The sequence below is a fragment of the Somniosus microcephalus genome, chromosome 16 (genome assembly GCF_052327205.1).
Source record: "Somniosus microcephalus isolate GS21.2 chromosome 16, FLI_Smic_1.0, whole genome shotgun sequence".
In the NCBI taxonomy this organism is placed as follows: Eukaryota; Metazoa; Chordata; class Chondrichthyes; order Squaliformes; family Somniosidae; genus Somniosus; species Somniosus microcephalus.
The window spans coordinates 39,706,131-39,718,907 of NC_141002.1; the positions used below are offsets into that span (position 1 = coordinate 39,706,131).

Below are 12,777 nucleotides of genomic sequence, written 5' to 3' on the forward strand. Positions count from 1 at the left end.
GTATGAGCAGCTCCTGTTTTTGGTGGAGTAGGAGGATGGCATCATTTGTCCCACCTAGTCTCTCAAGTTTGGTGTGTTTTGAGGTGGTGAAGTTGGTCTCTTGTAGGACTGCCATGTGTGCCCATTCTATCTGTAGGTAGCTCACATTTGTTTTCTGCTTAATTGGGTGATTCAGTTCCCCTTGAGTTTAGTCATGTAATTTTGAGATAGGCCATATTGGGAGATAGATTGTTATGCACAAGCTGAAATTTTTGGCCCAACAAACGTGGAACTTGTCTGTCTTCCAAAGAATACCACTTCTAAGCTTCAGCTTATGGTGTTATTCAAGGTCACTATTTGAAGTTTTTGGCTAGAAAAAGACTAACTTCTCTCTTAGTTTGCTGGATGCCATGAAGTTCATTGGTAGAAGTTGGGATCTTGTGTCTCAGAGCAACATTACAAACTGCTTTCGCCATGTGGTTCTGGTCAGTGAAAAAGAGGAGAATTTGGTGAAGCTCAAAGAAATTAAAGCTGACACTGTGCTGCAGAACTTTTGGGAGTGACTTCGGCAAGTAGGACTGATCCCTGCTGATCTTCAATTTGACGATATCACAGTTGATGACTCTTTGATCACCTGAAACTCCATCGAAGCTTTGAGCCGACCAAGCCAGAATTAAATAATATTAGTGAGGATAGTGAGAATTTTGAAGATAATTTTGCACCAGATCCTACTCCAGCAGCTTGTCTCAAGATGCTCTCTCTGACATTCAATATTATATTAGATGGCTTATCTAGTGACTTGTTTGACTCAACAGTGTTGGTCAGTCTGGCTGTACAGTCTGGCTTGAAGAAGTAATCATCGTGATTCAACTTCGAAGATATTAACAGTCCAAAATAACCGATTTTGTTAAAAAATAACCATTATTACAGTGAAATTAACAAAATATTAGATTTATTACATGTTTTCTTTCCTTATTTTTGAAATTGTAAATAGAATCTAACTCATTGACAGCTTCTGTAAATTAAGGTATTCTCAGAGTAGGGTTGCACCTCATTTGCCATTAGGGCTAATTTTCCATTCATTCACAGTCAATGCATGGAAAATTAGCCCTGTGCCGCACAGCTTAATGAGAACTTTGGTTAGCTTTCTTTTAGCTCGATTTTATCATTTTAATGTAGTTGTGTTTCCCATTATAATTTGCTCCTTTTCATTTTAATTTAAGATTTTCTTGACTTAAATCTTGCATGTTCAGCTAATGTTTACATTTTAAATTCTTTTAACTTTGTTTAAAGGAATTGATGCAGATGAATGGGGAAAATTTCTTCACACAAAACATAAGGTATGCTCATTGTTCACTCTTAACTTTTTCAATATTATATAAGCTCAAGGCATATGGACATAAAGAATACACCCAAAGCCTGAAACTGGGGAATATATCAAATGGGAGTTATAAACCGAGTCCAGTGGAGCTCCCCATGCTACCACTATAATTGCAACAGAGCCAGATTGAATCATCGATTTAAATGTACACTGACTCTTGTTGTCCAGCAGCCCATTTTTTTTTTTTTTTTTTTACTTTTCCCACTTTTTCCTCCCTTTTCTCACTTTACTGAAGGTTTGACTTGCCCAAGTGGCCCTTGTTCATCTATGAGCCTATAAATTTGGGGGAGTTGGGGAGGGGTGGGGGGATGGGACATTACACCCAAACCTGATCCTGTCCTCTGCTGATGTTTACACATACATGTTTTCAGCAGGGATCTCTGAATAGTGATTAGAAGCAGCAACCCTGGCTGATTTCTTTCTCCACTCCGACTCATGGACCAACAACACCAATGTCCACAAATGCACACGCTCAGCTGAGAATGCTGGGTAGTGATCAAAAGAGGGAGCTCTGGCTGATTGGCCTCAGTGCCCCTGGACTAGTGGGAGGCACTATTGTGGTAGCCCCTGGCAGCATAGGTTGCTGATCAAACATGGGACTCGCTGATCTGGATGGCTGAGTACCACATAACATGTTGATCTGTTGTGGAAATCTCATTTACTATTTCATGTGAAAGATACTGAATTATGATCCACTTTTCCCCACCCAGTATAATGATTGATCTGAGGAAACCTTGTACTGTACAGGCATTTTTATATTGGTTGATTTGTTGCTTATTTGGGGATGGTGTGGGGAAGAATCAAATACTTTGCCAATTACTTAACTATTTCAACGGCTCTTTTTTTCTTTTCAGATCTACACAGAGTTTGATGAAATTAGACAAGAAATAGAAAATGAGACAGAAAGAGTTTCTGGTGGCAATAAGGTAAGGATACAAACCAATGGGTAGAGGCACAAGCTCGGTAAACTTAATAATGTAATAAAGATGAACAGTTGATGCTATTTGCATCTGTGTCACTTTACATTTGGTTAATAAATGTTTGATTTGTGATGTTCACATGGGCCTCTGGTTTTTGGTGTTAAAAGGAGAAGGTTGCTGAAGGAAAATGGGAAAATACTTTGTGTGTAGCATATAATACATTTCATACCTTACTGAGACATGATCTTCCTCTTCAGGACTTCTTGGTAGAGCTTTGTTGAAGGGCATTTTGTGGATACTTTGAGGGAAGAGGCGCTGGCAATCCCATTGAGCGAGTTATTTAGCTTTGTATACTCTCTAACAATGCAGACTATACTGAATTGATTGGCAAACAGCAGAATGCTCTACAGGGATTCCTTTCACAACAACTGGCTCTGTTAGCTTCCATGACATGTTGGTCCAGTTGTCCCTACCAAAGAATCATTCAGGGGCTTAGGGAGCAGGTTACTCTTCAGAGAGCAGGAATGGCTTTGAAGCTCTCACTGAAGTGCATAAAGGGGAGACTGCTTTCATGTTGATGGAGATTAGCCAAGGACAGTTGAGCTGATCTGTTGAAAATCTTGGAAAAACTTTGGGCCCTTAGGGGCCATTTATCTATTCACAGTACTATCCCAAATGAATTTTGATCATCCACAGTTTCAAAAGGAAGGATATTTTATGTGGTCAATAGCATAACTGGAAATGCACATTGGACCAAACATTCTGGTCTAGAGAAGCATAATGAGATTAAACCATTGTGTGAGTGACAAAAATATCCTCCAGAGTATGTATTTTGTTCTTAAAACTTGGGGTAAAGTCATGGTTTCCAAAGCCAATATAGAATATAATGCATTCCTATTTAATTTATGCCATTTTTCTTGTTACAGGGAATTAGTGGTGAACCAATTCACCTCAGGATCTTCTCGCCACATGTTGTTAACCTGACGCTTGTCGACCTTCCTGGAATGACAAAGGTGTGGTATATCAGGATGTCTCGATCTTTTCATAGTCATCTAGAGCTGTTAGCATTTGCTGATCATAATTAATATTCATCTTGCACAACTGATCCAATAATCACAGTGAATGTTAACAGAGAACGACATCCAAATCCTCCTTAACTGTTTCTGTCCTCTTTTTGATTTCACTTTTCTTTTCCTGTTTGTTTCCTTCCTGTCCTGAAAGCACTAACACATGCAAGTTTATAGTTCTTTGGATGCTAGCAGCAATTTGGAATCTTGCCCAAGTGACCATTCTTCATGTGTGAGGCTAGACATTGAGTTTCGGCAGGCTATTTGACTGGGGCAGGTGGGATGCATCACAGCTGAGCCCAATTCTGCCCCTTGTTTGACGTCCATAGATGTGTATTTTTCCAGCAGGAGTCACTGAACAGTCATCGGGTGGAACGCAGGCTGATTTACCCTTTCTCCCCTGCCCCCCAGGAACATTAAGGCCAACAAAGGTTACCTCTGGCACTCTCTTGTTTGAGATCAGTTAACTCAGCACAGATCATGAATTGATCATGGCCTTGGTGAGACCACACCTTGAGTATTGTGTGTAGTTTTGGTCGCCTTATCTGAGGAAGGATGTTCTTGCCATGGAGGGAGTGCAGCGAAGATTCACCAGACTGGGATGGCAGGAATGACGTATGAGGAGAGATTGGGTCGATTGGGCTTATACTCGCTGGAGTTTAGAAGAATGAGAGGGGATCTCATTAAAACTTATAAAATTCTAACAGGACTAGACAGACTAGATGCAGGATGTTCCCAAAGGCGGGGGAGTCCAAAACCAGGGGTCACAGTCTAAGGATAAGGGGTAAGCCATTTAGGACAGAGATGAGGAGGAATTTCTTCACCCAGAGAGTGGTGAACCTGTGGAATTCTCTACCACAGAAGGCAGTAGAGGCCAATTCATTAAATATATTCAAGAAGGAGTTGGATATATTTCTTAAGGCTAAAGGGATCAAGGGATATGGGGAGAAAGCAGGGACAGGGTACGGAATATGGATGATCAGCCATGATCGCATTGAATGGCGGAGCAGGCTCGAGGGGCCGAATGGCCTACTCCTGCTCCTATCTTCTATGTTTCTATGAACCTGATTCTTCTGCTCAGTATGAGTCACTGGCACACTGTTGTGTTTACTTACTGCACCAAATGAAGGAGCTACGGTATCTCAAAAAGGTTGTTGTAGGTGTAAAAACAGTGCATTGCTGAAACATTCTGAAAAAAGAAAGTGGTATAATAACCAACTTATGTTCAGCACAACAAACCATGCCCTGTTGTTGTATTTGTTGTCCTTATTACAAAACATCTGTTATTCCCACATTGTGATTGTAATTCTGTGTAAGCTGATCACAGAACAATCAGCGTTGGAAGTGCAGATGTAAGAAAATTAGTTTAATCCTTTGAGCACTGAGAAAAAGTTTTTTTTTCTGGTTATGGGCAGCCACTGGCAAATGTATTTGTTTGGCAATGCTTTTCTTGGTTCAAGACATATTACATCAAAGATTGACCTGGTCACATCTTTATGCAACCAGGACAATCTTCCAAGCCTAGAATTTAGATTAGAAACAAATGTTGTTTACTGTTATCACTGCTTCCAAAAGTATAGCGTTAAAAATGTCAAAAGTTTAAAATAAAAACTCCAATTTTTTTTTTCTGTTGCTCTCTCCCATGTATCATGCATCACATCCCCTGCTGAGAGAGAGCAGAGAGGTGATTTGCTGCCAAGTCTTGTTAATGTTGACCGTGACCCAGCAGTGCACAAATGTGGTCTGGGGATTTGGGTAATTCATTTTGATTTGATTTTTCTCTCTCTCTCCTTTTCGAGAGAGACTAACCCCGCACTCTGTTCCACCATGGATACCTTGGGAAAGACTGGGAACTCAAATCTGTGGAGAATCCCAGTTACAAAACCGAGAATTGCATCCTACCACTATTGTTATGGTGCATTTGATTGCTTTGTGCACAGCATTGCCACATTTTACTTCTAGCTCAAATAATTTTTGATCCGGAACAATACTGACGTGACAAATAGAAGGTTACTTCAGGTTGGCTTTATTTTCTAAAACAATGTGGCTTCTAATTCAGAATTTAGTATTCAAAATGTTGGTGTAAATGAAATAGTTGCTGGAAAGCCAGTATAATCTTGATTACGTGCACACATTCAGTTATTGTTTCAGATTTACATAGAAACATAGAAGATAGGTGCAGGAGTAGGCCATTCGGCCCCTCGAGCCTGCTCCGCCATTCAATGAGATCATGGCTGATCATCCAAATTCAGTACCCTGTCCCTGCTTTCTCCCCATACCCCTTGATCCCTTTAGCCTTAAGAAATATATCCAACTCCTTCTTGAATATATTTAATGAATTGGCCTCTACTGCCTTCTGTGGTAGAGAATTCCACAGGTTCACCACTCTCTGGGTGAAGAAATTCCTCCTCATCTCTGTCCTAAATGGCCTACCCCTTATCCTTAGACTGTGACCCCTGGTTCTGGATTCCCCGACCATCGGGAACATCCTCCCTGCATCCAGTCTGTCCAGTCCTGCCAGAATTTTATAAGTTCTGTGCTCCTGGACTCTATTGTTAATTATTATGGGTTTCACCATTTGAATTTACCAAACATAGTTTTAGAAACTTAAATCTGCTGTAAAAAAACAACTTCAACATTGTATTTCAAAGATAATTTAAACTACACAAGTCCTTCAACTGGAACTCAATCCTTTGACAGATGCTGTTTTGTTGAAAAGGAATCAGTAGCTAGTTTTTGTAGAAGTGTCTTTAATACTCTCTATCTCTTTAGGTGCCAGTGGGTGATCAACCTCGAGACATTGAACTGCAGATAAAAGATCTGATACTGCGATACATCAGCAACCCAAACTCTATCATTTTATCTGTCACTGCTGCCAATACTGACATGGCAACCTCGGAGTCACTTAAAATTGCCAGAGAGGTGGACCCAGAAGGTAAGATGGTAGAGGAGCTTGCCCAGTAGCTGCAACTCTGGAGCATTAGACTTCCACTTACAACATCCGCGTTTAAATCTACATCTCCTCTGACAATCACTCTTGGGCTTTCCTTTACAGAATAATAGTCAACAATCTCTGAGCTTGAGTAATACAGATAGGCATCGAAGCAGGTTACCTGCCTGGCCTCTCAATCAGAGAGGCCACTTTCACCAGTCTTAGCTGGGCTGCTTGGATAAGGCGAGCTTGTTCCTGCTCTACGACACTTCCTAACATGTCTCTTGAAGAATGTCCTGGAAAGCACAGTACAGGCTTTACAACTCCAGTGACCAGACATGAGGAAGAAAACATGGGAGGGAGCAACTTGGGAGAAGGAAAAAAATGAATTTTTAATTTGTGTGTGTGTGTGTTATACTCTGCATTGAAATTCTCCTTGAATTGCTTTGTTTCAAGTAACCAACCTGAATGTAATGGTGTGTCTGTTCTACAGGGCGGCGAACACTTGCTGTTGTCACAAAACTAGATCTTATGGATGCTGGTACTGATGCTATGGATGTGCTTATGGGAAGAGTTATTCCAGTCAAATTGGGTATCATTGGAATTGTCAGCAGGTATGTAGCAAGTTGCAGTTAGAAGTGAATTGTAAATTCCATGTGACCCCCCCCTTGTTAAGGCATTAACAGCTACAGAAATAGCTACTATTGGTCAAACTACTGTATCTTTCATTGTAACTTAACAAAAGAATATTCCACTTGCAGAGTGCTAAAAATCTGTGTGTAGTGTATTGACAAAATAGCAACCCACTTATTCCATAGTAATTTCTACAGTCAGTTCTAGCCAGAGGACATCACTAGCTGGCTACACGTGCATTTTGTCACTGAGCCATCTGCTTAATGAACACTATGGCCTAGAAATTCGGGGCGCCAAGCTCACCTGGGTGCCGGAATTACCGCTCCGGACGGAGCCGCTTGCGCCAGCGAGAAATTCAGTTTCAGCGCCCCAAACTGAAGCGGGGCGCTGCTCGAGGCGCCCCGCATCCCTCTTGGGGCGCTGCAACTGAATATCGCAGCGCAACGTGCCGCAGCGCCACACGCTGCGGTACTGCAGGCCTTCCTCCCCTTCTTAAAGGGGAGGGGCCTGCACCAGCGCGATCAGAGATCGCGAGTGCCGGCAAAAGAGCCCGGCACCGAGGAGAAGTGCCGGGCTCTTGGGACACAGCCGGCACTGCCCGGGGGTGGGGGGGGTGCTCAGGAGGCCGGGGACGGCGGCGCGAGGAGGTGCTGGCAGGCGGCCAGCAAAAAAAATGGCTGCCCCGCACCTCCCCTTTAATTAGCACCACTACCGCCGCAGGTAGGCCTCCCTGAACCGGTCGCAAATTGCGACCGGCATTACAGCGGGGGGCGCGACCAAATATCGTGATCGGGGCGGTAGCGGGGTGCTGCGCACACCGATGACGTCATCGGTGGCGGCGCAGCACTACAGGCTAACGCCACCATTAGCGCCCTGCTAAATTTCGTGGGAGGCGTGGCCAGTTGCGCTAAACCCACTAAGTGCCCTCTTTTTGGGCGCCAACTGGTGGCGCAGCCCACCGAATTTCTAGGCCTATAAGCTTCAGAATGATGGGGGAATATAGTTACATTTTTCTGTTCTCTTGGTTGGAGATTCACAGCATAATAATTGAAGAGTGTTAGCAGAGGCAGGGACAAAGAAAGAAGAGAGAATTGTTTTCACAATGAGAAACTTTCAGTGAGGAGCCCAGCATAGGCTGTGATTTCCCTTACAGGGTGCAAAGGGAAAATCTGAGACTAGCCACTCCAGATAATAGTCAAAAATCTCTGACCCACCATGTTGAGTAATACAGATAGAGGCAGGTCACCTACCTGACCCCTCGATCAGAAAAAGTCTTTATGGTACTGGGTGGGGAGAGAAAGTTATTTTAAGTGGAGGTGGGTGGGGGGAAAGAGAGAGACACACACACCCTATTTTTGTGTAGCACATTGGTGTCTGGTGTGCCATGGAGTAATACGATTCAGTTTCGTTCTTGCAACCCTTGGTATGCTGAGCTCCTTCTCATCTTAGTCACGTCTCTGCATCTCCACCGGGAGGGAACAACAAGAGAGAATCATCCTGGGCCACTTCACAGTGACTGCTTCAACTGGGCAAAGCCTGGGAGCAGTTTACCTATCCGTTCTCTCAGCTGGAAAGGCTTTTTTTCTCCCTTCCATTGCATTGCTGAAAACATTCCCTTTCTACCTTTAGTGAAATAATCACTCAGTGTTTCTTCCCCACATCCCGAAAATGTTGCTGAGATCAGGAACTCAAAAGTGTTGGAGCTGGGGAGAGATGGTGGTAAATGCGAACTGTGTTATTTTGTGATACTGAAACTGCTCAGATGTGTTGCATTTTAACAGGAATATGTGTTGACATTAATGGAAAATAGCCTTTTGTGTTTACTGTCCCTAGCTGCTTCTGGGACATGTGGATGCATTTTGCTTATCGCAATTCTCAGGTTCCAAATAGAAACTTGTAAAGAATTGTTTCTGGTGCACTAATTAATATTTAAAACATGTTTGTGTGTATTCTTCAGGAGTCAGCTAGATATCAACAATAAGAAAATTGTGGCAGATGCTTTAAAGGATGAACATTGCTTTCTACAAAAGAAATACCCCTCTCTTGCTAACAGAAATGGAACCAAGTATTTAGCCAAAACTTTGAATAGGTAATGTTTTATTAAACTCATTTAACTAACAAAAGGAACCAGCATGCAAAGTTTGCTCCTGTGAATCCCATGTTCCAGAGATTGCTCCTCCACCTAGAAATTGGGCACCTAGGAAAGTCTGCAAGGAGCCATCAATGGAGTTTGTTAAATTATCCAGTGTTTATGCCTCTACTGTCATCTGGGGAGAAAGAGCATGCATAAAGTTCCTTTTTTCCCCCACAGTTTGCTTCAGATTACTATCACTGGCCGTGGTTCAGCTAATTTTCCTGAAAATGTTATGGGTGGACTTTATACACCTCGGGGGGGAAAAATTCGGTTGGTTTGCGCCTCCCGGTAGTGCCTTAAGAGGGCGTTAATGGGGCACAAAGCAACTAGTGCCCGGCGATGTTTGCGGCGCTCACAAAATTAACTAGACACTTTGCGGCGGTGCTAAACACTACCGCCACAATCTCCTGCGCCGGCAGATCGTGACGTCAGTCGAGTGTGTAGCGCCCCGGACCAGATATTGAGTGGCGCTCCCTGCCTTACCGCCTGCCACTAGCAGCGACAGGTTGAGGGGAGCGTTTTGCAGTCAGGAAGGGACTGGGGGGAGCGCTATTTAAAGGCGACCGCTTCCTGCCTTTTTATGTTGGTGACATTTTTGCACCACGCATTCTGAGGGAGAGAGAGACTTCTGGAGAGATTCAACGCTGTGTGAAGGAGTTTTGGGTACTGAGCAGCACTTTGCAGGTTCATTTTGATTTGCCCTTCCTGGTATTGATTGAGAAGAGACTGTGGGGGCTGCACTCTGAGCTCTTTCCTTGGGCCTCTCCATTGTTCTTTCCAGCAGATTAGATGTACAGGTCTCTCCAGGCCGAGATTCAAGGCTGCAATGAGCAGGATGTGGATGGAGAGCAAGATCAACCCTCCCCTTTTAAGAACTGGCCGGCGCCATTGTGTCTGTTCCATTGCTGACTGACATCACATGAGCTTCACCAGCGCTCTGAGGTAGCGCCTCGCTCCTCGGCCTTTGCACCTTAAGAGAGGTGTGTAGCGCCTGATTTAGCGCTCCAATCACCTCCAGGGGCGATAAAAGCCAAGTTTGCAGTCGGAGGCGATAATTAGCACCAGGTGCTAATTTTTACGCCCAGCCGATAATTGCGCCCCAAATGGGGCGATACTGAATTTCTCCCCCCTCAAGTTTTCTGAGAGGATTTGGAGTTGCCTGTACCAACTACTCATGTAGGTAAACCTCCAAACTGCACTGCTCAAGATATTGCAGTGAGGTGTTCTGCCTGCAAAGTTAGGTGCGAGTACGGGCATTGAGTGCTGTAACTAGTAGAACTAGGTGTTATGTTTCCATATTGTAACGTCTATGTAATTCTGTTTTCTCGACATTCTTTGGTCTGAGAGAGTTTTATTAATATGTTTAATTTTATTTTTGTAGATTGCTGATGCATCATATCCGAGATTGCTTGCCAGAGCTTAAGACCAGGATAAATGTCCTGGCCGCTCAGTATCAGTCTTTACTGAACAGCTATGGCGAGCCAGTGGAGGACAAGAGTGCTACTCTGCTGCAGCTCATCACCAAGTTTGCAGCAGAATATTGCCACACAATTGAGGGAACAGCAAAGTACATTGAAACTTCAGAACTGTAAGCGTGCTGCTATTTTATTATCCTGTTCAATATAATTGGTAGCGCTTTAGTGCCTTCTTTGAGGTATCCCAAACACTGCTCAATAACATTTAGCTTTGATGCAAAGTACTTTACATACCTACATAAAATAATATATCAACTCCATGGCCCAGTTTTTCATGGATGGCAAAAATGAGTTTGAGCTGGCTCAGACAGTGGACCACACTGAATTTTCTAATGTGAGTCCCTCCTGCTAATATGAATTAGTCTACTGGCACATGAAAAGCTTGCCCAAAATATTTGGCTTATGGCACATCTGACTGGCGAGTGTAAAATGTGGCCATGCGGCAACTTGTAAAGGGCTGCAGCTGTGAACAGAGTTTATGGTGGTGGCAGAAAAGTGGACCAATTGCTTGCAATGGTACAGCAGAGACATGAGGTCCTGCTGCAGAAGGTGCACTAAAGGAGGGTGATCCAATTTGGCCACCCTCAGTAAAATCACAGTTGCATGCTGCACGCAGGAAGCTGACCAAATCAGTACTGGCACCCAAATCTCTGGTGTCCCACTGCAAGAGGAAGATGTTAGTTAATAGTGGGAGGAAATGAAGATAAGTGTTTTCCTCACTTTTGTACATGAGCATGGCACAAACCTAAGCTTGAACTCCTGCACCCTCTTGAAAGGTATCATTAAAAGTATTGTACGCTACCATTGCCCTTTTGTACATACCCATTATGCCCAAACTTTTCTTGCGGGTAGAGATGGTAGCCAAGGAACAGCAATCAGATGCTCACGCATCCAGCTTGAGGCACTCCTTTGCTGTTCGAGGGTTCTCAGTGGGGCCAGCAAACTTGGATACAGTGATTAGCGCTGGTCAGTTTAGAGCCATCCTCACCTCAGTTGTTTCCTTACAAAATGTAGGCACTATTGGCTGCCTGATGAGGAAGATAAAACAGCTGCTGAATAACAGCAATTGGTGTGGATAATTTTATATGGCCAGATTCCACAAACATTATTTAAGTGCCAACCCTTTCTGTTCATGTAGGGTGTGGGGTTGATAATGAGCTCTGATGCCCACCGGAGTGGCATCTTTGTCTTACACCCTATGAAAGCTTTTCACCTTGAACAGCTGATGTCTAGTAATGAAAAGCATTGAAGATATTGCCCCTTACAAAAGTGGTGTTTCTCACATGCTCAATACACCCGTGCACTGCAGACTGCCCGATGAGTCAGATGTCATTTTGTAGTAAATGGAGCATCTGTTACAGCTCGTTTTGTGAAGTACAGGTGGCGAAGATAAACGCTGGACCTAGCGGTAATGACTGGTGTGGAAAAGTGCTTAATTTGTTGCCACACCTGCAGCTGTTGGCCCCATATAAACTCTTCCTCTTCTAAATTGTGCAGCGTATTTGTAACCTCCAAAAGAATTCTCCATCCTTACCAATTCAAATGCCAGCAGCAACCAAGATTATTGAAGGAAAGTATCAAGAGAAAAACTCCAAATTTAAATATTTGATTAATTTCAATGAGGCTGCAGGTAACACAGCTTTATTTATTGCACAAAATGTGTACCCAATTTTTGGTCACTACCAACGAGGTTCCGCACTGAAAGTGAGGCCTTGCAAAATTGGTGTTCGCCTTTTTATGTCAACATGCAAATCGTTTCTCAACTTTTTACCCTTTTGCACGTGTATCAGCTTGATTGAAGGTGCACTAAAGGAGGGTGATCCAATTTGGCCACCCTCAGTAAAATCACAGTTGCATGCTGCATGCAGGAAGCTGACCAAATCAGTACTGGCACCCAAATCTCTGATGTCCCACTGCAAGAGGAAGATGTTAGTTAATAGTGGGAGGAAATGAAGATAAGTGTTTTCCTCACTTTTGTACATAAGCATGGCACAAACCTAAGCTTGAACTCCTGCACCCTCTTGAAAGATACTCTGAATCAGAAGATTGTTAATCCAAGCTCCACTTGAGCACATAATCTAGGCGGAGGTACAGGAACACAAGGAAGTGGTATTTTAAGGATCTATTCGTAGTGGGATCTCATAGCGATGGGGAGATTATGGAAGTGCTTGATGGGCATTGGGAAGGGTGTGTTGGAATGTGCGAAGATTTAATAGGAATGAGGAGAATGGGGTGCAGGAAATCAGAGACTGGGCC

The 12,777-nt window shown here is 43.4% G+C and overlaps 1 protein-coding gene across 2 annotated transcripts in view; it reads left to right on the plus strand.

Annotated features, from left to right (window-relative positions):
* The window catches only part of LOC147106088 (dynamin-1-like protein), a 64,543-nt gene that overhangs the window by 19,021 nt on the left and 32,745 nt on the right, over nucleotides 1-12,777 (plus strand). For both annotated transcript variants that reach the window (XM_086008847.1, XM_086008848.1), the window contains 7 exons: nucleotides 1,273-1,319; nucleotides 2,215-2,286; nucleotides 3,207-3,293; nucleotides 6,120-6,282; nucleotides 6,773-6,893; nucleotides 8,870-9,001; nucleotides 10,428-10,634. In XM_086008847.1, the coding sequence (XP_085864973.1) occupies nucleotides 1,273-1,319; nucleotides 2,215-2,286; nucleotides 3,207-3,293; nucleotides 6,120-6,282; nucleotides 6,773-6,893; nucleotides 8,870-9,001; nucleotides 10,428-10,634 (829 nt within the window). The remainder of the gene's footprint in view (nucleotides 1-1,272; nucleotides 1,320-2,214; nucleotides 2,287-3,206; nucleotides 3,294-6,119; nucleotides 6,283-6,772; nucleotides 6,894-8,869; nucleotides 9,002-10,427; nucleotides 10,635-12,777) is intronic.